This window comes from Takifugu rubripes, chromosome 6 (assembly GCF_901000725.2).
Source record: "Takifugu rubripes chromosome 6, fTakRub1.2, whole genome shotgun sequence".
NCBI lineage: Eukaryota > Metazoa > Chordata > Actinopteri > Tetraodontiformes > Tetraodontidae > Takifugu > Takifugu rubripes.
Genome location: NC_042290.1, coordinates 11,705,239 through 11,731,929, shown reverse-complemented (window position 1 = coordinate 11,731,929; position 26,691 = coordinate 11,705,239). Strand labels below are relative to the sequence as shown.

The following is a 26,691-nucleotide window of genomic DNA, read 5'->3' as shown; positions in this document are numbered from 1 at the left end:
AGCGTTGGGAGGGAGGGTGTTATACCGGCCCTGACCAGAAGGTGGCAGTAATGCGTTTACTGACTGTTTCCGCCGCGATTTAAGGCGTAGAATTGCATGCTGGGAAATGTATTAGTTAATGCAGCTCTAGAACAGGTAAGCTATTACCTTCGATATATCTCCAGAACCGCTTAACGATTACGGTCCATTTATCCGGGTTTTAGGAATATTTATTCTTTATTACCTGGCCGATAAAGGTAAATCTCTGTACATTTCGGACAAAAGTTTTTACAGTGTAAACACAATCACGATAGCATGTAATGAAATAAAGCTTCTCTCTCGTCACCTGACGACAGCCAACTGAAAGCGATATTCTACGTTTAGTTTTTGTATGCCAATGATATTTCAGTTCAACTTTGGTTTGACAACGCATTCCAAAATCATGTGATGTATCTTAGCTAAATCCAAATCAGTTTTGTCGTAGCCTAACGTGAGTATCAAGCGTACATGACTTACGATACTTATATTTAGTCCGCTAAATTAGCAGCAAAAACTCCTCACGAATTAGCCATCAGAAGTCAAAGCTGGGTTTTATAAGTCAATCCTGCTAAAATTAGCTTTAAAATGGAGAGTAAAGCGTTTTAGGCGTCAGGTGCAGTATTTGGCCACTAGGTGGCGGTGGAGGGTGGATCACGGTTCTCAGGCCGATAGACGAGCAAGACTCGTGGAACCCTTCACTGAAGGGGATGCTGAAGCCAGAGCATGGAAAAGATAACTTTTGACTGTCAAACTGGAAAGAGAACTCAGCAAAGCCAGATGGGTTAGTTAACGTGTACAACTTAAGTCAAGTAAAGATGATCGAACTGTTTTGTCGTTGAATGTAACGTACAAATGTAACATACAATGTAAAATACAACGGTATGTATGGGGGACGTGTAACTTTGCCACATTGGACTGGTTTAGAGAACATGGAAGAGGGAGGATATTAAGGGAGGACAGCTGGGACAAGGGCACAACAGATACAGCATCCCTACTGTGGCAACAAAAGCCCCAAACTAAATAGAAAATCTTTAGAGAACATGTCAGTGTTCAGCATTGGAGTTAAAGCCCAGCCCTCACGAGGAGAAGTTCTGGCTGGAGTAATGGAGTAAAATTCAACTCCAGATGTGCAAGCCCGATGGAATTCTTTCCACATGGTTGCTTTGATCACTTCAAAGGTGAAAAAGGACAAAATACCTTTTCAAACATTGTCATGTGTTCAGCTCCTGGATTTATATTTGCTACTGACATTGAGAGTTTCTTTTATTTATTTATTCACACACTAAATGAAGCTGTGTCGCAAAATTAGTGGAAGTGGAAGATTAAATTATAATTGCAGTGTTTTTGGCAACATTTTTGGCTGGATCCGACCAGCCAGACTTAAGGCATCAAAAACATCCTCAGGCTGAAATGAAGTCTCATAGCCAGTTGGCATCCTGCCCTTTCTCAGGCTCCTGTTCCCACAGGTTTGTGTGTGTGTGTGTGTGTGTGTGTGTGTGTGTGTGTGTGTGTGTGTGTGCGTGTGCGTGTGCGTGTGCGTGTGTGTGTGTGTGTGCAGGGATAGGAATGATAAAATCAGAGGTTCGCACTCTTTACGTATTTCCTTTCTTTTCTTTGGCTTCATAATAAATGAGTAAATGAACGTTTACTCAGCTGTTTCAAGGCACAGACAGTTAAGAATGAAAAACATTCATAACCCACACAAAAAATGAAAGATAAAACATTTATTTTGAGGTTTTTATCTTGACGTCAGAAACCCCAAATCACAAACCAACTGATCCCTAAAATAAAATGAATCAGCCTCACAGACAGTTGCCCTGTCAAGCTCCATGTTTATTGATCTTTGAGTACCATACTGTGATGTTTACAACCTCTTTATATTCAGTGTATTCACCTTAAAAATCCTTCAACAGTGTCAGAAAACCATCATCCTCCTGACAGAAATGAGCTGCACCACTTCAGATTCAGCAGGTGAGTGATAAAGAATTCTGCTGTGATTTCATATCATCTTCGTGATCTTCGCTCAAGTCTGCCTCCTAAAACGGCGCTGCAGCGCGTCGACCAACACAGCTTTAGGAATCTCAAAGCACTCGTGCTCTCTTCCCTTTAAGGTTGTGTGATGGCACCTGTTGAAAGGTTGTTGTTTGCCTCCTTGCACCTACAACCAAACACAAAGGTAGAAGTGCTTGTCGAAGGCTGTTGGCGTCCTTCCAGTGGGGTTGAGATGCTTGTAGTAACCTGTGCCAACTCACACTAAAGCTGTTCTGGTGGCTGTAGTGACACCAAATGCCCCATTTAGACACTTGATCTGTGTGTTTTCTCTATTTTGCCTGCTGCCTGGCAACGGGGCCGTCAAACCTGCCTGGACCTAATCTCTTAAGTCTCATTTCACTGAATTATAAGTGTGACTTTTATTATTTTGTAACAGTGGAAGGGCGAGTACTTAAAGTCCCACTTAGCATGGGTGTCTTATTTGCTCATATTTCAGACGATTGTGTCCAGCGCTTCGCCCCAGAGGTGAATGAGTGCATGTAGTGTATGTGTGATTGCACGTATTTATTCGTGGTGATAGATGTTATTGTGTTCCATTGAATGGGGGAGCCTCCAGCTCGGTCATTCACCCACAGGCTGAGACTATAAAGAAGCAACATGCTCCACATTCCTCCCCTTCTCCTTCTCTGTTCTCCTCACACAAACGGTCAAGCTGGAGTGGAGTGAGCCGTTGCTGTTTGTGTTTGTGTGGGCCTCTGTGCATCTACGCATGTTCCTCAGCGGGTTGAATGACCTGAGGTGGGCTTTACAATAGCTGAGAACCGTGGAGCTCAGCAACGGAAATGCAGAGACCTTTCAGGGGGTTTTGGAAGACGTAGTGCACTTATCATGTTTTCCATCGCCTACTTTACCTTTTGTGTCAGCACTGTTGATGTAAATTTAGATTAATAAAGGCATCACTTTAGTGCCAAAAATAGGTAAACGCATAGATGGTAAACCACTGGTCCTTCAGGCTTGAGAAGACCGCCACCTAATCGATATAAAAACTGCACACTTGCTCCTTCAGTGCAAAATAAAAGTGCAGTATTGTGCCAGTAACATGTACTTTATCCAAGCTCACGCTTGCTCCGTGTTTGCAGGCTCGGTTGCAGCTTTCTGAGGGTGTCTGTGTCTTTTTGTAAACAAGTGGCTTTTTCTAGATGCACAATGAAAACATGAGGTGTTGGACAACAGGAGAGAGGGAGAGGCCTGTTTGGTCTATTTTCCCAGGCTGCCTGTCAGGAAGGTTCTGTTTTCTACTCTGTGGCCGTCGTATAGCCCTTTCCTGGGGAAATCCGAGACAAAATCGAGAGAGGCTGTTGCAGGGAAGGAGAAGGCAACAGGAAAATGAACCCTGGGAAGGACCGAGGGAGAGCGCCCTCACAGTAAAGAGAGGAGCCGGAGTTTTTTGGGATGGCACGGCGGAACACAAGCGTTGGCAGGTAGATTTAAAAAAAAAAGTGAGACGGGGACTCATGTCTTCGCATCTTGTCGCATTTCTCAGCTCATTCACGACCTTCCCGCCCCCTCAAAGGTGCCCCAAGAGTCATCTCCAGAGTAATTTGGCTGCAGACTCAGCTGGAATGCAGAGCTAATTGTGGGCTCCTCAACCAGCCTCAGCTGTTAATCTGATGTGGCTGTTCTGCTATTTCTGTCAAAAATTGATATTCAGCATTATTGCTGCTCAGCTCGGCCTGGTTTGACAAACAATACATCGTGCATTTCTAAGTCTTGCACCTTAGCTGACAGCATTCATTTAAGTTGGCTTCAGAACGCAGAGTTTGGAGACCACATAGACATCAAATATGCAAGTGGGCCTCATATTTGTACAGTGAAAGAAGAGTCGATAAACATGTGCAGCAGGAAATGGACCGAACTGGAAAAATGGAAGCGTCAGAACAAACATGAAGTGTGCTGTAATTGTTGGCAAAAAAGTGCCTCCACATATTGTTTTGATGACTTACAGCCATGAGAAATGAGTTTTTGGTTTCAAGAGCATTCATCTGTCTCATACGCTTCCAAAATACAAGAAAAGAAAAGAGCAAACAGGTTGAATGAGGTCAAAGGTCAGTGAAACCTTACCTGTGTGTGTGTGTGTGTGTGTGCGTGTGTGTGTGTGTGTGTTCTTCCCTCAGGTCTCGACCCCTGCGTGCTGAGAGATGAACTTTTAGAGCTTTGGCACCTAAAAGATCAGCAGATGGTGAGAATCACTTTCTCTGCATGAGTCAAGCGTCCACATGAAGCCTTGTATTTGTTGTGTGTGTTTACAATGTTAGAGATGAAGTGTATCTCAGGAGGCACATGGATACTGGCATGTCACCAGTGTGTGTGTGTGTGTGTGTGTGTGTGTTAATGAGGAAACCAGAGTGTCTGTCAGTAGGAAGGAAGGAATTTGTGCTGCACTGAATGAACTTGAGATGTGTGCGAGGAGGATATTGAGTAAAAGACATCTGTTTTGCAAATTAAGACGCAGCACAAAGCTTTTTCTCACACAGATATTTTCTTTCTCTGTGAAGGAAGTTTCTCATGCCAGAGTCTGTGTTCGGTAGTTTGAAGCCTAAAATGTGTCACGCGTCTGTGTCTGTCTCAAGGAAGGAAATTAGCTGTTTGTTATCCCCAGGTGTTCTGTGTCTGGTTGTAGGGTTGGGTAAATCCGTTTGGCTCCTAAAAGTGTGGGTTGGTTACAATATCGTCTCCCTCTGTAGCTTCATTTGGCAGCCCTTGGGGGATTTTCCAGGCTGCCTGAGCCCCTGGAGGATTTGCTGTCAATCCTGGAAGGTTGTCCGGGCAAACAGAAGGGTCGGAGTCACACAGCTGGCCACTGCATCCTGATGGAATTCCAGGCATGGAGGAAGAAACATCCACAGGTAGACATCAAACACCACTTTTCAAGCTTCCACCCGTGTTATTCTCCCATTTTTAAACCCGTTGACACGCTATTCATCAACAGTGGCGAGTACTCCGCATCTTGTGGGTCATGTCATAAAATAAGCTTAGGTTTCCTGACCTCCACATGATCCACCTGCACGGCCACCCATAAGAAAACCACCACAGCCAAGATTAGTTCCAGAAGCTTAAAGTAATATTGCTCTGCGCTCGCGGCTGCCCTCCCCCCGCACTGTTCATGTTTCTAGTCCCATTTTTAATACCTCTTTGCCTCCCTCCTGAAGGTGACCCTGAGCGCCCTTTCTGAGCAGCAAGCCTCCACCCTCCAGCAGCGTGCTCTGCTTTTAGTGGCAGATAACCAGTCCACCTTTATCGAGAGTCTCGTTGACATCTACCAGTTAAAGTCTGTGGATGGGACCATACTCCAGCAGCATATTGTCAGGCTGCAGGCGCTTAATCTTTACAAAGAGGTGAGTGTGGAATGTTTCCCTCAGCCCAGTTGCATTATAATGCAAAAAAAATAAAAACATTTTTTCGTGTTTTCTTTAAGGCAGCAATGCTTGGCATGAAGCTGCACCGCCAGAAGGAACTGGATCTGGAAGAGGTGAGAGAAGACGTAACACCATACACCATATTACATTATATATATATTCATAAAACCTGTTGTAAATGTTCTGTTTTAACTGTCTCCTCTGCAGATGTGTGTACCACTGATCCTGCTGAATAAATTATCGTTGGCCGAGTCCTTTGTAACAGGCCACAGTCATCTGGAAAAACATCTGGTGACCCTGCTTGACTCCTGGTGCCACCCCAGCTTCAGCTTGGAGGAGATCTGCAGGTATGAATCGTGACCACATGTGCACGAGCTTTCATGTGTTGCTCTACGTACCTGTCTCACGTGCAGACGTCTGGTCTGCAGAACATTTGACACCAAATTCCACTCATTACAAATGAAATGGGAAACAAATACACACCTGAAACTCAAATGTGCCCAAAGACCAGCTAACACACGATCCAGCTCAGCAACACCCACAGCGCCCCCTACAGGTGCAGGGTGTCTCTTCAAGTTAACTGAGCAATTTCAGGATTGTTCCGACTGGATACGGTGCGTCGATGATGCAGTCGTGTCCCCAGTCTCACGCGCTCCCACTTGTGTCGCCACAGGCGCTTCTCTCGCCTCTCTGTTTCCAGACACTGCATGGATCAAATCCAGCCCAAAATGCTCACCAAGCACGTCTTCCGTCTCATGGAGAAATTCAACATTGACCAAGGTGTGTGTGTCTGGGCTGCTGCTCGCTGAGTGAAATGAGTGTGACCACATGTGTTTGATGCAGGACTGTGCCCGAATGCCCTGCACAAGAGGAGACTGGACACTTTACGTTTCCTCATGTACTCCAGGTTTATGGAGGTGAGAGTTGCAAACGTCCACCTGTCACTTAAATGACAGCTCATCACTGTTATTGCAGACAGTTCATGTTATTGGTTGGCAATGAATTTCAGTTTCTCAAACACATGCAAATGCAAACTGCATCAACAGGATATGACATCAACCAGTGTTGATGTCATATCCTGCTTGTTACTTCTGTATCTGACACATTGATGTATTCAGATTTATACTGATGTATTTCCCTCTTCTAAAGGAAAAATAGAAATATATCTATCAGTAACATTTATCCCAGAATCTTGGGAAAGTTTTATTTCCTTTTTTGGCCACAATAATTGACTAAAGTGATTTTTTTTTTCCCAGTATCATGTAAAGCAACACTTGTGCAATTTTTGAAATTTTGGTTAACGTGGTTTCATCAGAATACAGGAAGTAGAAGTACAATGTTTGTGCCTAATGTTGTTTTTGTGATTCTTATTAACCATCGTGACTTCCAACTAAAATGTAATTTTATGTTTTAGTTCTGTTGCATTTAGCTACACCTAATGATGGACTTGGCTTTCAAAATTGTGCTTGTTTTCATCAGCAATTGTGTTTTTTTTCTGTTTTCCCCTGAACTGCATTTCCTGGTATCCATTTTCTTTCGTAGAAAAGCATGACGGAAGAGAACTGGTGCGACCACGTTCAGGTGGGTGTAAGTGCCAGATTCAGACTGGGTCACAGCATTTCCTTGCATCAGTAAAATGTGTTTGTGCAGTATGTTGTGGAGGACGACCCCCAGCTGCAGGTTCAGCTGGTGCAGATGTTGGTGAAGCACGCTGGGCTTGAGAAAGCATCCCAGTGGTCTCTGAAGTACAACGTCCCCAGGAATCAGCTTCCCATCGGTGTATGGGAAACGCAACAGGATCTCCCGCCTCATCTACAGTGAGTGACAAAACACACACGAGCGCATCGTGTGAAGCAAATTGTGGTTTGCTCAGGCAGCAGTATTGGATTGAACCTGTTTTCTCACCACTTCCTTTCTCACACATTACACCAAGCTTGTTGATTCACACCTCTGACGCGGCCCACGGAGAAGGCAATGGTCCATATTCCTGCCAAGTAATTTCTGGTGTTGCTTCTTGATATTTGCCCACTTCTTTGTGGTACTTGCATATATTTATTGCTCGTTACTGTTTTCTAATGGCAAACTCTGATACTCCGTTTTGGCATCCCGTTTGCTTCTGTCAAACTTTTTCCGCTCCCCCTGGGAGTGATGGATGAGCCAGCCGTCTGGTTGTTATTTTCAACAGCACGCGTATGTGTGAGTTCTAAAAACAAATTGGATGACAGTTTGAAAATATTAAAACAATCCCATTTCCAGCTGGCTGTGCTGTGATTTTTTTTTTTTTTTTTTTTGTGAGTTTTACTTGCAGCTCACCATTGCCAACTTCTCTCCCCTCTGCTCAGACAGGTAGATCCGAACAAGCCTGAACAGACCAGGTCCATGCCACCCCCTTCGACGTGTGAGAAGTTCTACCAGGTGCCACTCACCGAGGAAAGGATTCATTTAGTGGACACACCTGAAGTGCTCTCACGGTGCCAAAAGGTTGTGCTGAAGGTATGCTGGGATTACAGACTAATATAGCGGCTCTCGTGTAAATCCTAAAGGCTAAATTCTAAAAGGTATCAATAATGTGTGGCACTCCCTCTTCAGGAAGGTGGTGTGGTCGGGGTTGACATGGAGTGGCAGCCTACCTTTGGCTGTTCCTCATCTCAGCAAGTGGCCCTGATGCAGCTCGCGGTTACCGACCAGGTTTTCTTGTTAGACGTCTGTGCTGAAGGTTTCGGCCAACATCCAGAGACTGTCAGCTTCATCAGGAGCTTGTTCTCCAGCAAAAATGTCCTTAAACTGGGTGAGCGACAGGTTTGAAGACGATGGGAGACATTTGTGCTTGTTCTTCTGTTTTCAACATCTCTCCACTTTTCTTTTAAAGGTTACAGTACGTCAGGGGATCTCAGGTGTGTCCTGTCCACCTGGCCCCAGTTTTCAGAGGAGCCACTGGTGACACAGGGTGTGCTGGATCTGGTTAATGTGCACCAGAAGGTATTGCAATTCTTATATAAATGTTTAGGCTTCCCTCCATTATTGTTCCAGACAGATTTAGTCATTTTCCTTGTGATTGAGTTGGACGAAGTTTCATCCAGATAGTCAAAAATTTAGGGTGGGAATTTTTTTTTATATGTTGGACTTTGTTTTTGGAATGTCTCACAGATTCAACGCAGTAAAGTCAACAGGACCCAAAATGGCTCAAAAGAGGTGCTGGTCGGTGAAGGTTCTGCTGAAAAAGGTCTCAGTCTGCTGGTCCAGCAGGTCCTGGGGAGGCCCCTGGACAAGAGGGAACAGATGTCGAACTGGAAAAAGCGTCCGCTGCGGGCCAGTCAAATCAGATACGCAGGTGAGGCGCGGCCTCGTGCTTCCCTCCTCACTGCAGATAATTATTCATTAAGATCTCCAACATACCTAAAACAAACACTTCCCTCCATCTAGTGGCAGATGCCTACTGTTTGCTGGAAGTCTATACAGTCCTGAAGAGCAACCCAGCACACTTTGGGCTTCCCGATGACCTGCAAAACATCTCTTCAAGACAGTCAGAAAAGAGCAAAGGCAAGAAGCCAAAAGAGCAACAGACTGAACAGATAAAACAGTCCCAGGGCAAAGAGGTCAAGGCTCATTTTGCTACTTCTGCATGTGTTGTTTTCACCTTCATAGTATGAAACGGGCTAAATGTATGGTAGTCATGCATGCATGTGGATAAATCTCCAAAAGCACAGGTGGAGTTAAAGCCCTTTACGTGTTTACCTGAGTTCAGCTTGTCTCTCATATCTACATTCAGGTGCTTACACGTGCCATTTGCCAGTTTAAGACGGATTAAGTACAATTGTATGAGCAATTGTAGCAAACCTCTGTTTTGTAAGCTTCCAAAGAAAAAGAAGGGGTGTCCTGAAAACTTGATTGCAGTTCCTATCAGCTCCAGGGGTGCACATATACAGCTACACCAAAGCTTTGGCTTCCCTGCAGAGCTGTACAAGTAAAAAGAATCCCCACTGTGGGAACCAGTTAAGTATCACATTATTGTCTCTGTCACATTTAGGAATGTCAGAGGGCTCAAAGGGTCAGTCGCCCTCACAGCGACAAAGAGAAAGACCTCCTGTGTGGCGAGAAGCCCTCAGCAGACTCCCCCCCATTGCCTCCGCAGCAGTTGAGGGTGGTGTGTGACAACATGCTGCAGGGACTCGGGAGGACCCTGCGCTGTTTGGGAGTTGATGTGGTCATGTTGGAGAACAGCGATGATCACAGAGTCGCCGCAAAGGTCGGTTAGCAGCAAAGGTCAGATGCTCCATAACATAGATACTAAAATCTGTTGCTTTGTGTGTGCATCAGTTAGCACGAGCTGAAGGCCGTGTCATACTCACCTGTGGACAGCCCTTCCTCACGGTAAGTACGAACTCGGGTAACCTGGTGAAGAAAGCGCATTAACAAAATCACTGCTCCTTTTGTGCAGTTGAGATCTCAGGTCGGCGAGGGTCGCTGCCTGTCCCTTGACTGCTCGGAGAAGGCTAAAGATCAGGCTGTTCGGGTCCTGAGACACTTCAATGTCCAGCTCACCCCCAGTGACATCTTCAGCCGTTGTCAGGTAATGAAATGGAAGTTGCTTTTTCATGAGAAATCCTGAGATTACAGTTCTACGCTGCTAAAATAAGCCCAGCTTGAAGGTGAACGTGGCCAGTTGAAGCTGTCTGGGAATCTAATCATCACCCCCCCCACCCCACCCCAGGTCTCTGGAGTATATTCAGACCTGGGGGTGAACCAGGAGTCATTGAAAAGGATTTTGTATCCCATATGGTGTCAGAATGCCTTGGGGACCTGAGGAAGACCTGAAGGTGAAGTGATGGGGGTGGGGTGAATGAGGAGAAGCTGCCTTCACAGCCTGAGCATATGCAGGTGGTGGAAAAATCAAGCAATGGGAAAATAAAAGGAACACCTCTTTTGGGAGATCATTTTAAACAGATTAAACCTAAGAGATAAACGTGACAGTCTTTAGCTTCTTATTCTCAGAAGCATAAATTATTTCCCATTAATATCTATTCATCTCATTTGTTTTTGAAGCATGGTGCTTTTTATTTACTCTTGGGCCATTTATTGAGACAGAATCTTTTATGTGTCTTTGTCACAATTTGAGAACCTGGGTGTTCTGACCTGCTTCCGGTAGGGGGCCGTAAATAAGTTTGCATTCACCACAGGGAGCATTTTTTTTACAAACATACACTTGAAACTGGACCACCTTTTCCTCTGTTTTGAAAACACTCACAGTCAAACGGCGTGCAGACATATGGTCCTGTTGGTTTCCTATTTACAGTATCGCTCCTGACGGCCTCCTTTGATGTATTTATGAAGGACAAATGTGGCTCCACAGTTACATACCATCAATAGCAGGAACAACAGGCCTGTCTCTGACTTTTCCCATCAAGTCCGACAGGAGACCTTTTGTCCCAGCATGTTTGATCTTTGACAACTTCAAACACAGCACCCGTCGAATTTAAAATCCATTTGATTTTCTTAGTTGTTGTCATTCTGATATCTGAAAACATTTACCCATTTAAAAGCAATGAGAAGGGGTGTGAGCTGTACAAATCTGGGTGCCCTTGCATCATGGGAGCTTCTACGTGGCTAGCATCTCCTGTTGTGTACACAAACACACACACGCACACACACATACACAAGCACTCGTTCACCTCCATCAGATGTCCCAGATGGGCCTGTTATAGCATGCTAACATACAGTAGCAGGTACGTTGACAAACATGAAACCGCTCACTTCTACAACCTCACACAAGTACAGTGTGCACAGACACACAAATTAAACTAGTTGGTTCCCACGCACCAGACTGCTGGGGAAGTGAAAACAAGTGCAACAGGAACTGCCACGCCATGGGAGGGGTGGGGTGGGGGGGTTCCAAAAAGTGTGAACAGACCAAGTGTGTCCAAGAGGAGAGACAAAAATAACATGGAGTGGTTGAGGTGGCTACAGTACAAATAGTGTGAGAAATAATCGGCCGGTGCACAAGTGAGATGATTGTTTGTACAGAGTGGAGGGAAGAGAGAGTGTCTAAGGAGGGGTGGAGATAGAAAGACTTGTCCTTTGATCTACAAAGAAGGCCGCGGGCTGAAAAACGGGAGGAATGTGAAAGGTTGAGACACGTTGAGAGTTACTCATGATGTCTGTCCATACGTGTGCACGTATAAGGAAAAGTAAGTTTACCAGTGTGGAAAAGTACACTTTGGTTAAAATACTCTGATTTATTCTCACAAAATACTCCTAACTTTAACCAAAGTATAATGTTTGCCACACACAGTTTACGGCGCGTTTGTGTCGACGCATTCCTAGAATTTCTGTTGGGTTTCATTTTCCCTCATTTAGCTCCATTCCAGAACGTTCCCATATGTTGGCCTTTCAGGAGCCCACCTATATCAGGCATTGTCAAAAAGTGTAAAAGGATGCGGAGGTGATGAGGAGGGGGCGTCGGTGGTGTCTGCCTTCAGAGGTGCAACTGGCATCATCGTGGTGACGGCTGTGGTTGGTCCACCGTTAGTCCAAAAATTAAAGCTCTAAAGACTTTTACAGCGCTTCAGAATTATACTGCGGACTGCACGAAGCACTGAGCTCCAGTAAATGTTGTGAATGAAATAACAGCATCTATGGCTCATTTTTTTTCATTGCAAAGCGATGGATTTATGCACCCACAGAATTCTTTCTCCCTCATTCTCACAGAGGAGAGACGGATTTTCTGGGAGGAGACAGATTGGAAGACTTGTGTGTGTGTGTGTGTGTGTTTGGGGGTAGTGGGGGGCTGCACGCCAAGACATTCCAAGGGAAACCATGCCAAATATTTATCACTGTCTGTGGTAAAGGCTTCACGTCTCCTGTTACACACACATGGTTTTGGGAAAGTGCTAAAAGTGAACATACACATTCTGGGAGAAAGTTTCTCACACACACACACACACACACACACACACACACACACCACAGTTATTTGGCGCAGTTATGATCGAGCACTTGGCAGCCTCTGTGCGTGTGTGTGTGTCATGTTTCTCTGTCATGAGAGGTGACGTGTTTTGTTGGTGTCCATCTTTCTGTTGGACTAAAAGAGCAAAGCCAGGAAAGGTCCCCGAAGGTGTTCCATCAGATCATCCCAGTGTGGGAGTTTGATAAATGAATGTGCAAGGAAAACATGACCGCAGTGTTTAAGCTTTCACTTTCCTTCACACTGGTGATTTACATACTTCTGACAGGAATGAGACTGATGCTGTGTGTTCCTTAGAACAGGATTGACTATGAGTTACTGGAACTCATGAAAACCTGGCACAGGCAACTTGAGTATGAATAGACTGTTTGTGTGTTTGGATGTTTCAATCCATTAATATTTCACTAGTGACTAATTAATGGTTTAGCATCCCTTTCTAGAACTCTAAAGAACGGGTAATCTAGTGAGTGAAATCAAGATGGTCCCTGGTAATTGTCTAAACGTCCCACAGAAGTCTTGATGAGCAGCCATCTCCAAACCATGCCTTAATGGTGCTTTTCCAGTGTCCCTGCACTCATTTTGAAGGTGATTCTCATGACTGCCTCTGCAGACAAAATAGCAGATACACACACACACACCGAAAGATAAGAAAAAAGATGAGCCATCATCTCTAGAAAAATCACGCCTGCTCATTTTCCCACAGTCTATTTGGCCCCAGGTGAACATAGCGAAGTGGTGACACCACTGAGTGCTGGTGCACGCTGGGTATCTATCCAGGTGTTTACATGCCTGCTCGTGTGATGACTTTGATTGATCAGGTACGAGATATGAAGTAACTCTTGTCAGTGAATGACTGGAACTGTCCCTGCAGCTCACTTCATGGTAAAATGTGACGTGTGTGTCACTGACAGCTTCCTTGTGTGGTCGGAGCAAAGGTGGAGGACTTTGGGTGGAGGATGTGTTTATTAAAACTGGTTTACAGTGTGTGTTCCTACCATGCCCTTTCATAGCTGGCCTCCTCTCTCCTCCGCTCCCCAGCACTTGGTTCCCTCTCTGTTTCTTTTTCTCACCCTCTGCATGGCCTCCTCTCTGTCCGTCTCCCCTGTGCTCTCCCTCACCCACTGTTCTTACCCTGCCTCCCTGCTCCTCACTCCACTCCCAGTCTCACTCTCCTCCGTTTCAGATTAGCCAAGGCGAAGAATCCGGTGCAGCCGGCAGCTGGAATGTCCTGTTTGTCTTGCTGTGTGCGTGTGTGTGTGTGTGTGAGAGAGAGAGAGAGTGTTGGTGAGGCTGGTGTAGCTTTTTGATGTGATCCATTGTCGGAAAGCCAAGCTGCTTCCTGCTTTCCCCCGAAGCTTGAGAGAAAAAGATAGAAAACGCAGTTTCAGCTCAAAATGAATACGTATTAAGAGTGAATTTGTTTGTTTTTTTAAAAAGCCAACAGTACACAGAGATGGGTGGTGTTTAGAAGAAAGATAGGACAGGAATTGATGAAAAGATAAAAAAAAAACAAAGGAGAGACTTTGAGAAGGAGGAAAAGAGGTGAGAAGGAAGGAGGGAGCTTCAATGGAGCTTTTCCTCCAAACACCAATACAATGAAGCTGTGCGTAATTTCCCATACCTCCCTGAGCACGCACACACACACACACACACACACATGCACAGTTCACAATATTCATGTTATACTTGAGGGTATTTTTCTCTCACAGTTGCTTCGGCCTGTGTGTGGTCTGATACTGCAGATAGCACAAGAGACACAGACGGGAGAGGATGAGAAATTACGAGTGAGGAATGACCGAAGCGGTGCGATAAAGTGACGGGAGGATGTGTAGTGAAAGAAAGAACTGAAAAACAATGAGCAGGGAGAACAGCTCAGTGTCATTAGGTGCTTCTTCCTTGTGTGCTGCACTTCCCTGTGAAAATAGAGATATGCATAAATCATTCGGTGTGTGCGTGTGTGTGTGTGTGTGTGCGCGCGCGCAGCAGGCTGGTGGAGGGTTTTGATGGGGCAGAGCAGTGCATTCCTGCTGGGTGGTGATGTCATGAGAACTAGCTCTCCACTTGCAGACAGACAGCCCTGTTTATGTTCCTCTCTCGAGCAGCAACCACAGTGTGTGGCTGAGTGTGTATGTGAGAGACATGGGGAACACGAGTGTGTGTGTGTGTGTGTGTGTGTGTGTGTGTGTGTGCATGCATGGTTGTCCGGCTGTGTTATTGGCTCAGGGGGGTGGTGGGGAAGCCGAGAGGCACTTGAGAGGGTGTACTTTCCCCCCGCCGCTCAGGGAGAAGGGAACCACTTACTGATGCCTTCCTCTGAAACATACACACAGAAAGAGGAAGTTTCTCATGTTATTCCGAGCACAGTAGCATCGCAGACAGACTGCTGCTGTGAGTGATTGCCCTTTGATTCTAAATAGTCTCCTTAGGGAGGCGAATTCTTTACAAGCTAAAAACAAATATTGGGTCACCTAATGGCAAAACACGCATTATTTTCAGTTCAAAATAAGAAGGGCATGACCACGCCGCATGACAACCAAAAGGTGTCCAGAGATTTATTGATCAGAATGTTGGAAGTATGTAGCTTCGTAACTCGGCCTTCCCGGCTGAAGCTGAGCCCAGAAATGACATGGAAATCAAATGGGTAACATTAGAAAAATGTTGTGAGAACATGCCTCCTCAGACATGTTTTGAGAAAGCCAGCTCCTGCTGGTATGGCTGTCTCTGTGTCTGTGGTCATGGTATAATGATTTCCCCTGTGATAGTGAAATGTGAGCTTCGCTCTTTGGAGCTCTGTGAATCGTACATCATTCTCCCACACTCTGCAGGCAGCGCAGCAAAACCCCAATCTGAGCCCTCCTCTGCATTCTGCACACATTGGAGACAATAACGCACGCCAATACCTGCTTTTGAGAAATGGATGTTGGGTTGCGGGTTCATGTTTTCACAGCCTTGTGGCACATGGGCCCACTTCAACAGCTTTGGTCACTCCTCCACGTGTGTTTGTGCCTCACAGACAGCCACGCATGCTCACACATGCTACAAATAAAACCCATTATTCATTTAAAATGAAGAGGCGGGGGCCTATCACGACGTGTCAAGTCTTCACCACGTTGCACCACTTTCTTTACACCTCACTAAGAACAGCCTGTTGAAGATAAGAGCCTTTCAGGATCAGACCATGTCATTCACCCCGCGCTGTATTTTTCCTAATGTTGGGTTTAAAAGTGCATAATTTACCTTTCCGCTGGTGTTTGTTGAGCTCTGAGTGAATGTGGGTGGTCTCCTGTGAGGATAAGGGTGCTGAGGTGTCCTGCTGGTGTGTGACTTCATGTCTCATCTCTGGACTCTTGGCCTGTTGTCAGAAAGATCAGATACACCGGGAATCGAAAAGGGGAATTAGTCCCTGAGCCCTGGTCACACGTGCACTTTGCTGCCATAAACTGTGTGCGCTATCATTTTTAGTGAAGCTTCTCACCCTCTATTCTTGAAACTGTTCATCAACCCTGTGTCTTGTTGAAGTGACGCTATCTGGAGGTCGAGAGGCTGTTTTCTTTGGGAGTCACTAGCTTGTTAAACACACACACAATCTTTTTTTTCCTGCCTTTATTCTAACTCGGAGACTAAAGTGAAAGTCCTCGTGGGGTGGGAATGGTCACCCTCCTACCCCCAGGGATCTAAGAGGTACAGGGCTGGAGAGGTCAGACTTCTTGGCCTGGGAAAGAGCAAATGGAGGGGGATCGTGTACATAGATAGAGGGTTAATGGGTGGATTCATCGAATTCATTAAAAAACAAAGACTTTACAGTCGATGATATGACTCCATCACGTCGACTAAAATTATGAGTACAACGATGTTGATCTCGACATTGATACTTTACTTGACTTCTAAGCCAAAGAGAAACAAACTGGATATAAAAGGAATGGAAAATTAGAGCAGCGGTAGTCTTTTTTTATGACGATGATGGTGATGATGCACAACTTGCGTCCGATTTCTCCTCCTCTTAAGCCACGGAAGCCCAGTGTCTAATATTTCCCATAGGAAGCGCATCCCAGCATTTTCTCTTGTTGCCATGATGTCTGAGATGTGGGCTTGCATGCATGTATTCTTGTGCATATTCTCTGGAGTCCAGCAGCATTGGATGTGCACCAGTTACAACACAAACAGAGCCAAACATTCATATGGGTGGGTTTTATTGGAGGTCAGCTGCGATCACAGCGCCAGAGAAATCCTTAATAGGTGGTATTAATAGATAAATGCGGGTATTAATATTGTGCAATATTTCTGATGGGCTCCTGCAACAGGTTTAGCTGTAGCTGAATTAAGTGAGGAAGCGATAATTGGGAAGTTGTGGCATCAGGAACCAACAAGATTTTGTGGTGTTGATTCCACGCAGTCTTTTTCTGATTGAGTTTTACTTAATGTCTTAAGTAAATGAAACTGTCACCGTTCCTGTTGTTGTGTTCTCTCTGCAGAACTCCTGCAACTCTCGCCACATCGGTAACTCTTCGTTATGTAAACACCTCTCGGGTTTCATGTGCAGTTATGCGAGTTATGTGGTTGCAGGTGGGACTCGGCATGTGATGCTGCGCGCATGTGATTGCGGTTTATTGTGTGAGTTCTAAACGTGGGAGTCTTCAGCCTATTTACCAGAGACCATCAGATGTGTGTGAGAAAGAGAGCGTTTGGTGTGTCTCACCGATGACGAGCACAGCCACATGTATGGCGCTAATTAATGAATGTGCCCGCTCCAGCAACCCGGTGTTCCCTTTGTTGCTGCTGGAAATTAGAGGTGAGGGCGCCTGAGTACCTGTCTGTCTAGATGATCTCATGGACCTCCTATACACAAACATACCCACGGGGCTCCTTGGATGCAGGGAGCCCTTTCTTTCTTTCTTTCTTTCTTTCTTTCTTTCTTTCTTTCTTTCTTTCTTTCTTTCTTTCTTTCTTTCTTTCTTTCTTTCTTTCTTTCTTTCTTTCTTTCTTTCTTTCTTTCTTTCTTCTTTCTTTCTTTCTTTCTTTCTTTCTTTCTTTCTTTCTTTCTTTCTTTCTTTCTTTCTTTCTTTCTTTCTTTCCCTCCATTTTCCTGCTGTCTATTTTGGTCAACTGGTGGCCCGTTCCCACAGTGCTGCTGTTCCCATGGTTATCGCCGCGGAGATAGCGACTGGGGGCTGGGTTGGTGGGCTTGACGGAGAGCGGGAGAGACAGCGTTGCTCTGTTCGAAAGAGATAGGGGACTCTGACTGTGGAGGGGGCGGGGGTGAGGCGGGGTGGGGTGGATTGGTGCTGGTGATGATGAGGGGGTTGAATGAAGGGGACGAAGCCAAGTGTGCGTGTGAGTGCGTCTGAAGTGTAGCTCCCATAAACGCCACAGGTGGCCCACCGCCGTCTGACCCACATGAGGTGGATTTTGATTCAATGTGGCGACCCCATCGGTATATCAATCACTCTCAATGATCAATAACGATCAACAAGAGATGGACTTGAGGTTCTCAGGAAAAGGAAATGACACGAGTCGCTCCCTCTGTTGGCTGACGACGACGTTTGTAAACCTGCTGTGAGTCGTCTTCCGAGGTGAGACGCTACTTCCTGAAGTGCAGAGATGAGGTGCAACGCAGAAAATAGAGAGGTGGCAAAGGAAGTGAAGGGGAATGGAGGGAGGTGAGGGGGTGAGAGGGGCGAAGGGCGAGGGCCAGTGAAAGGAGGGAGCGTGGGGCTCAGAAAGAGGGACAGATTCAGTTCCCACACTTCTAATTACTGTGTCACTGGAGACTGAAAGGGGACTGCCCCTGGCCCTGGGGAATTCTCTGGGGCCGGTCGCGGAGAGAGGGAGCAGCAACGGTGGTGGAGGGAGGGGGGGGACGAGTTGGAGAGGAGGGCAGGGAAGGAAGGGTGGAATTTAAGAGGGTGTTCGACACAGGAACTCTTTCTATCGGGCCTTTTTTGGGGGGGTTCTACCTCACTGCGTTCACACTAGAGGTGAACTTTACCCCCCTCCCCTGCCCTAGTATCCCAACCTCTCACCTCCGACCCACTTCTCCTCAACCCTCCTCCAACCTCAGGCCTCTCTTTCCTTTAAGCTTCCTTTTTACTCTTTCCTTTTTCAGCCCCCCCCTCCGCTTCCCTGTGTTTTTAATGCTCCTCTCCTGTGTCTCCTGTTGACATGAACAAGGCTACCAGAGACACTTTGAAGTTCAGAGTTTGAACTCACTCACACATGCACAACCCCCAACCCACCCACACACACACACACACACGCCTTATTCTGCATCATTATTGCCACTTAACCCGAAGCCCTCACCCTCTTTTATTTGCCTCTATCTCACCCTCCCATAGCCGGTCCACAGTGACTCCATAGATGTGTGTTTGGGTCTAAAAGCTCAGCAGTGGTTTGATAAGAGAGTAATAATCACACTATCTTCTCCAGGATCTCACTCCATTGTCTCACAAAACAGTAAATTTACACCCCAACACAACTTTCTCACACACTGGTGGATACGACTGTGATTTGAGACTGTAAAAAAAAAAAAAAGAAGAAGCAGGAATTACAATGTGAATTGATTCAAATTTGAGCCAGAGAAGACTTATTCTTATATGAATTATACTTATATTTGAAGCCAACTTTCTCTTTATTAAAAAGGGGATAGTCAACCAGTATCTCGTTAGCTTTAGCCGTGGTGGTGACGCTGTTTCGTTCATCATTTCAGGTAGAACGCCTTTTTCCCTGTCGGTCCGCTGGTGTCTCCTCAGGAGAGAGCAGCACCATCAGGATCCACCACCGTCAATATTTAGAGTTCTGGGTGAATCACTCTGCATTACAATAACATTCCCTGCATGCCTGCATGCCTCTTCATCAAGAAGAGATGCTGGGGGAGAAGAAGCACGTGGGGGAGGGGACAGTGAAGCACTGCTGCAGCGATAAATATTGCAGGAGAAAGTTCAGACTGATGGAGGCAGGACGAGCGGGTGTGATGATGGTTTAATGGCTGTTGGGGCACGTTGAAGGAAGCAGGCATAAATTCCTCAGGTAAATTGAGGGAATGAGAACCGGTTGCACGTTTCAATGGTTTCAGCTTGTAAATGTGTTCAAATGTCAACACGAACAGCTCAAACCAGGTGGAGATGCGTTGAGGAGGGCAGCAAATGTCAGCAGTTCCGTGTGGGTTTGAGAGAACCAGCTGTCCCTCTGCACATGTTAAAGTCTCACGGAAGCTGCCGTCTGTTTCTTGAACAGTTGTGTTCTATTTTAAGGAAGTGGGCACAGAATGAGCCCGAACATTGAAGCATTTTTCCTCTCCAACGTTTAGATCTTTCTGCCGGTACATTCATTCAGGTAGTGGGTTGGTCAGAATCCCAGTGTTGGACTCTTCACACCAGGACACCTTCAGTCCTAGTAACTTCCACATGTGCTGGAGGAAGCGTCTGACTTTTGGAATGTTTGTCTTCCAGAAAATATGAGTACAGATACTTTAGAGTTTGCCTCAGAGCTCTCCGTCTCTCCGGCGTGGCCTCAGTGCATCTCAGGGACATTCTCCCCTTTTGTTATGGATATTAATACTGTCGCTGAACAGGACCTTTTGAGATGAGCGGGTTTCATCCCATTTCAAAAACTCACGGCCCTGTGAGCATCCGTCCCAATGGACCCTTTCAGGACGCTGGTTTACTCAGCTGATGGGCTTTGACGGAGCCCAGCGATCTGTTGTCTGGGGAGAGAGAGGGTGTTAGGAGAGCGGCAGAAAGGAGGAGGTGAGAGGTGAAAGACGGGGAGAGTGGGGGTTCTAAGGGAGGTTGAAGCAGAAACCAGAGAGAAGACAGGTTGAACTGGAGAGGGGGTGGGGGGGGCGAAGGGTTGAAGGTTGAGTGTGTAAAAAAACAAAATGGACTGGCTGAAAAGAATTAGGGCCGTTTGTGAGAAGGCCAGAGCGTTATCAGTAAGACCATTACCTTCTTCATTACCGCTTTTACTGAGGCGCAATAAAGGGTTTAGAGGAGCAAACTGGGAGGGAAGAAAAGGAATAAGTGTGGGGGGGCTGATACGTACAGAGGACATCAGTGGCCAAAGGTGTGAGCTCACAGAGTGGATCCGTATTTTCCGTACCGACGGAGGTAGAGCGACAGTAAAATCTCTCAAAAGGGTTTTGGAATGTTCGGAATCAGTTTAAGTGACGCTTTTCTCCCCTTTTCGTGAAAAACGTTGTGACCATTTTAGTCTTTTTTTATTTTACAACGTTATTTACCATAAACTACTGTAGTAAAGACTAAAAAGAAAATGTCTGAATGGTTCATGCGGTTTCAGCCAAAGAAGGATCTAACAATGGCGAAGAAGGTCAAAGCCATCAGCCAGAAATGTTGGTCTGTCAGTGGAACCCTGGAGCGCTTGGTTTGTGGCGCAAAAGTAAACAAAACAGCCACATGAATTCCTGTGTTCTTGCTTTTCTGTCTCCTTTTTCAAACTGAGCCAGTTGATCATTACGTATGCATTCATGCAAATAAAGTGGTGATCAGCAGCTTTGCACCTGGAGGAGAATTCCCCTGGAAGAAAAGGTCAAAAGCTTCTCAAATCGCGGTGCCGGTATCAGCCCTGTACGGTCTCAGCCCTCCGAGAGCGATCTCACTTCCTGCCGTTCCACCCCCTTCACTGTGGGTTTCTGCAACACCAGAGGTGACCTGTTGTGCTCAGTCGTGACCTCCGGGGCCACCTCACCATCTTCTGGCCTTTCGGGATTCTTGCAGAAGAAACAGTCGATTTTAACACTTGTTTTTCTCCCTCCTGAAATCAGAATTGGTCTGCGTGTGTGCGTGTGTGTGTTTGTGTTGTGTGCGTTTTTCCGTCTTGTGCGTGGTTGTAAACTTTTGCAAGCGTGTGTTCTTGTTCATGGGTCCTGGAGTGAAATGAGTCACAGAAGGGGGGCGTGTGTGTGTGTGTGCATGTGTGTGTGTGTGTGTGTGTGTGTGTGTGTGTGTGTGTGCGATGTCGAGCCCAGACAGGCGCTGCTGTGGTCCAAGTTCAGGTTGCTCTGAGCTGCTGTAGGTTAGTTAACGGAGACGGTAATTATGTGCGACTGTCAGGCTCCGACACTAGCCAGATGCCCTCAGGACACTGTGGGAAAGTACATGTAGAGGTAGCGTGTTGCTCTGATGTTCCGCTCGTGGCCCCCGGGAGTTTAGACTGTGAACGGGGAGAAGTGCTCATGGATTTGTTCATGGATCGAACAATCTCAGACACGATAAGCAACACTTCGCCGGCTTCGGAAGAGGGATCGGCGGCGTCTGGCGTTGTGATCCATTAACTGCTCAGATATCAGACATGATTCCAGCGGAGGTTTGTTCCCACCGGAGGGAGAATAAATGACCTTGAGTCTCTCTGACAGGAGGACCCAGACGTGGAATAATGGAGCAAACGGAAGGGATTCTGTCGTTTCTGGAGGAACCGACGTTCTTTTCTGACCCATGAGTGTATTTTGGCCCTCAGCAGCTTTGGGTGGTGGAATCAAACACATCTAACTTTGACTCAAACGTCATATTTTTAAATCAAAGACACGAACCGTCTCCTGCCGGCACTCTTGGGGTTCCCACGCTGGCCCTTACCTGACGAACCACAATTTGAATCAAATCACTGGCAGCCAATTGGCTGCTCCGACCATGTGACCTTCCTCCCACCCAAAAGTGCCGCCTTTTGAGGTTGGTCTCGGATTTTCCCATGGGAGCAGCCTGGTGAGCAGCTCGGTGTGCGTGTGTCTGTGTGTTTGAGAACGTTAGGGAAAAATCCCCCCCCCTTTTCCCCTGCCTCTGTTTCCTACAAGCCTTCCACCACCCCCCCCCCCCCCTTTTCTCCCTCTTTTCCACCACCTCCCATCCTTTGAAACACAGTATCACACTTTAGATAGCCTTTGTTGTCACGGCGAGGAGCATTCTTTTCTTTGGCATGGCCACACAGAGCGAGTGAATGCCGGAGGTTTCTCTAAAAACTCCTGAATAAGGAATTAAAGCAACATAGAAAGTTACAGTAACCTAAGATGATTTTTTTTTTTTTAAAAGCACATGTTGGGTTTGCCTGAACGCAACGCTTTAGCCTGTGTTGAAACCTTGTTAAACTGTGATTCAATAAGAAGCCACATTTGAGACATTCCTGCCCGGAAAAACTTTCCTCTGGTGGTTGGTTGATGGGGATTCAGCCTGGAATCTCGTCCTGTCACAGAACTAAATGCTGTTTGTGAGTCGCTGCTAATCAGAATCAGAATCAGAATCAGGGTACTTTATTGATCCCTTTAGGGGGTGTCCATTAGGGAAATTAGCATCTCCCCAAAGAAACGTACAGCACTGTTTAAAATATTAAAAATAATAAAAATAAAAATAGAATAAAATGAGGATTCAGCCTGGATAATGATAATGAGGATATTGGCTGGTGTGTGTGGGGGGGGGGCACTGCGATTAATGACAGATCTCACAGGGATGGATCGTAGTCCATGTTGGACTAATACGTTTCCTATTCCCGTTGCCGTGGCAGCAGGTACATTGAATGAGCTGCTCTATAAATATTAGCTGGAGCGGAGCTCATCGTTGGAGGCTGGTAAAGCTCGGAGGAGGTTCTGCAGCGGTAAACTCGGGCGTTGCTCGTCTTTCCGCCGCGTCGGCTGCGAAGCCCCGTGACGTCACACCCTTCCTTCGCCCGTCTGGGTCGTGTTGATGACGGCGGTGCCCCGACATTGTGTTGGGACCATATTTTAAAGTGAAAGCGTAGCACAACGGCTCCGACTCACAACTCCCGATGACTCTTGCAGCTGTTCGGCCCCGTGCTCGATGAATCGTAGATGTTTTCCGTCAGAGTTGCGTGCGTCTGATGCGTGCGTGCCGGTCTGTGGCCCAGCCTCAGGAGATCTGAGCAGGTTACGGCTTGCTCAAGTCTGGGAACCCGAGCAGGGAGCTGCCAGGCTTTAGCGGCGTTTCCGTGCTCTCTACTGCGTCCTGCGATGCTTCTGGAGAAGCCGGACACGTGCACGAGGGGAAAATGAGCTTCGTTCCCACAGAGGAGATGACAACACCGCTGTTCTCACAGCGTCTCGCCGCCTTCTCCTCCTGACCTTGGTTACCTCATCCACTGATGCCTTGAACATGCGCACTGAGGAGAGGCCGTCTTTGCCTCCCCATTAAACGTTGCCCACCCTCAGAAACAAACCGTCCCTCATTGAGACGCTCAAGAATGTCCGTGTGTGTTGATTTACAGCCCACCTCTAAGTGGAATGTTGTTTGCTGGGTGGAGCTCAGGTGTGTTGACAAGGCTTTTAGCACTGACTTGTTGTCAGAAAGGCTTACAGGATTTTGTGTGTGTGTGCCTGCGTGCGTATAAATGGCCAGTCAACGAGATCACTAATGTCCTACCAGGGAGGACCTTTATCACGGAGGACAAGCCCGCATGGATACGTGAATGTCTGCGAGGCCATAAACACACACATGCACGGAACCTCTTTCACACCCAAACACCTGAGGAAGCCTCTCCTCGCATGTGTGAACGGGTCAACTCCAGTTTGCACCTTGACTTTAACACTGAAGCGATAGTTTTGGCTTTAACGGGGGAACTTTGGTCACTATAGTTACCTTACTATCACTAAAGTAAACCCACACTCGGACAGACGATACTCGGACTAGAATATTCTTAGATATTAACAGCCCGGTTTTCTCTGCTGCCGGGTTGATGTTTGTTAAAAAGTGATCCGTGTTTGTAGCAACGTCCTCCGTCGCTCCTGAGCTTTTCACTATTGTCTTTCTGAGCCTGTTATTGTGTTGGACCCTTGTTAAAGTCTCCCTCCTCCCTGATGAAGCGTCGCCCCTCTCTCCCTCTCTCTCCCTCTCTCTCTCGCTCTCTCGTTTGAAGGTGTGCAACAGTAATCGCTATGCGGCGGTGTCCAGACAGGACATGGCCAGGATGCTTCAGCAGAAAGGTCAGACCAAGAAGCAGCTCTTTCTGTGTAGTTTCTGTGTCGTCGTAGCAAATTCTCCCAGTTTCACTGGTTCCTTCACAGGATTTCTGCAAGAATGGGACACTGAGTGTGCACAGGATGAGGAAACGACCCCTGGTCTGACCCTTGACCTCCCCAGGTACTCTCAACATTGTCAGTGGGTCGCCCTTTCAGATCTGGACCCCGACACAATGACCTTTCCCGGGGGGGCTCCCCTACAGCTCCACACCGTGCCCCCCGGTCTGCTGCCGAGGGTCCCGCACTTCTACGTGTGCACCAGATGTGGCAAGGTGTTCTGGGAAGGCTCCCACTATGACCGAGTCGTGTCCATGTTTGAGGAGCTCTTGCACGTCTCGGCCCCAGAATCAGCTGCAGAGCCGACAGACGTGGCGCTCCAGGATTCCAGCGTTAAATCATCCCAAACGTGGAATGTCACATCAGAGTGAGGGGGCACAAGCACCAAATGTCGCATCTTCCGAGGGGGGGAACCATCCGTAATGTAGCTTTTTTACTCTCGTCGTGCCATTTTTATTTCTTTTCATTTAATACGAAGGGATTGTTCAACATTTTTTTAAGGAGTTGCAGTTTAAGGTGACGGAATTTTTCTCTTCTTTATTTTAATCAGCCTGTTGGACTTTGATTCTGCCTTCGTGTTAATAAAGAGTAACTTCTCAAACTGAGAATTCTGCTGGTGTGTTTGGGAAAAGGGATTTTAACGAGCGGTGTGAGCTCATTTTAGCTGCACTGATGTCATTTAGGGGGCAGACTGGAGGCCAGAAACCCATGATTTTGGAAGTTTCACCTAAATCCCTTCACATATTCTCGGCTGCTTCTGTCCCTCTCTGGATCATGCAAAAATAGGAGAGATGCCCACCAGGGTTTTTAAAGATCTAATGTGGAAAAGTGAGCAATTAAAGACCTTCTGGTATTTTCTGGACCAGCACATTTGGTCCAGACTGCATTGGAAGTCAGAGTTTTGCGCCCATAAAATCCAAGAAACCCTAACTGTAACCATATGTGCACTTTATTTAACCGACTTCTTAACGTGCATCAAAAAAACCACAGGGATTTCCAATGACAGCTCATGTGGTGAATCACCGCCGTGCATATGTTTCACCGGCTGGGTTTATACAGCCGCTCCGAGGTGGGAATATTCCACCGTTTCCCGGCTTCTTTGGTCTAAAAGTGCCAGCAGCAGCAGAGGGGGTGAAGAAGAACCTTCTGTGTGAGAAGATCCTGCAGGAAAGGAGAAATTTAGCAAACTGAGATACGGAGGAGAGCTCAAGAGTCCAATCATGTCTGATTTCACAGTCGCGCTCTGGATGAATTTGCAGGTTAGAGTTTCTGGAAACAGGCTGCAGCATTTTTCATCTGATCAGGTGAATTCTGGGGGGGGGGGTGTCTCCAGGAGGGAGACCTCCAGCATAACCAGTGTGTCTGTTGTGGAAAAGAAAACTCTTTTTCTTCTTGGCTCTTTCGGGGTTTGGTGGACTGATGATTACCTGGTGATTACAGAACGTGACGCGTTCCTCTAACTGGAACACGAGTGTTGCCCCTACTGTAGAATCACCAATTTTTATTTCCGTGAATGAAGCCGACACCCCTGGCTGTGTGCGTGCGTGTTGTCCGGGTGGTCGCAGCTCTGTCCTCTGTGCAGAGCGCAGAGCTTTCTGGTGCAACACCGTGTTATTTGATCCTTGCTCTTTCTTTGCTGGGAAGAAAAGCTCGCCTCTTTCCCACGCTCGGGGAACACGTGGTGCCCGGAATGAATCGGGACCCGGGAGCCCCTCCCCCGTAATGATACGTCACCTCTCTCCCGCTCGCTCTCTCTCTCTCTCTCTCTCTCTCTCTCTCTCCTACAGCACAGAAATAAAAGCATCTTTTACACAACTGTCTGTTTTAAAGAGGTGATGATTTCGCCATAATCCTCTTGTATTTTGCCCTTTTCTGACTTTCCTTTCCTCTCCGGGGGTGCGTTTGTGCAGCGGACTCTTCCGTCTGCTCCAGCCAGCTGCCCCCCCCACCCCCCTCCCGCCTCCCGGCGCCACTCCACGGCGGCAGCGCACGGCTGTGACTCGATCTATTCCGGGTTCTTTCTGTGTTACCGGACAAAAAAATGTCTTGTTTATCGGCGCGCAGCAGCAGAACAAAGAGATGTCTGCAGAAATAGAAGCAAACCACCTCGTATTTAGACGAACGGGTTCAATCAGAGATTTTTTTTTCCAGCCGCGCAGAGATTCGGATACAATATTGGAAATCGTGCTTTTACGCACGCACACAGGGGCCAATTGAAGCTGTACGAACGTGGCTTCTGAGCCTTCGGTACAACTGTGTTTATATGCGTCTGTTGA

General features: G+C 46.8%; 1 protein-coding gene across 3 annotated transcripts; it reads left to right on the top strand.

Moving 5' to 3' along the window:
- The first annotated feature begins 57 nt into the window (after nt 1-57).
- exd3 (exonuclease 3'-5' domain containing 3) lies at nt 58-25,020 on the top strand. 3 transcript variants are annotated; one of them, XM_011617820.2, is made up of 22 exons: nt 58-135; nt 1,932-1,989; nt 4,185-4,249; nt 4,755-4,916; nt 5,220-5,405; nt 5,486-5,539; nt 5,634-5,773; nt 6,100-6,206; nt 6,270-6,343; nt 6,969-7,007; nt 7,077-7,243; nt 7,769-7,919; nt 8,016-8,214; nt 8,296-8,405; nt 8,574-8,757; nt 8,850-9,022; nt 9,454-9,672; nt 9,744-9,797; nt 9,865-9,996; nt 24,256-24,322; nt 24,404-24,479; nt 24,562-25,020. In XM_011617820.2, the coding sequence occupies exons 1-22, from the start codon at nt 97-99 to the stop codon at nt 24,836-24,838; spliced, it is 2,733 nt and encodes a 910-aa protein (XP_011616122.2). In that variant the 5' UTR covers nt 58-96; the 3' UTR covers nt 24,839-25,020. The 3 variants fall into 3 exon arrangements, with proteins under 3 accessions (XP_011616122.2, XP_011616121.2, XP_029693710.1); XM_011617819.2 differs by having other exon boundaries at nt 60-135; nt 24,404-25,020; XM_029837850.1 differs by lacking the exons at nt 58-135; nt 1,932-1,989 and adding an exon at nt 2,920-3,491 and having other exon boundaries at nt 24,404-25,020.
- Nucleotides 25,021-26,691: the final 1,671 nt, after the last annotated feature.

Coding starts and splice junctions, on each gene's coding strand:
- exd3 (XM_011617819.2), top strand. CDS start 97: ATGCTGGGAAATGTATTAGTTAATGCAGCTCTAGAACAG. Junction 6,207..6,269: donor GAAATTCAACATTGACCAAG/GTGTGTGTGTCT, acceptor TGTTTGATGCAG/GACTGTGCCCGAATGCCCTG. Junction 24,323..24,403: donor CAGGATGCTTCAGCAGAAAG/GTCAGACCAAGA, acceptor GTTCCTTCACAG/GATTTCTGCAAGAATGGGAC.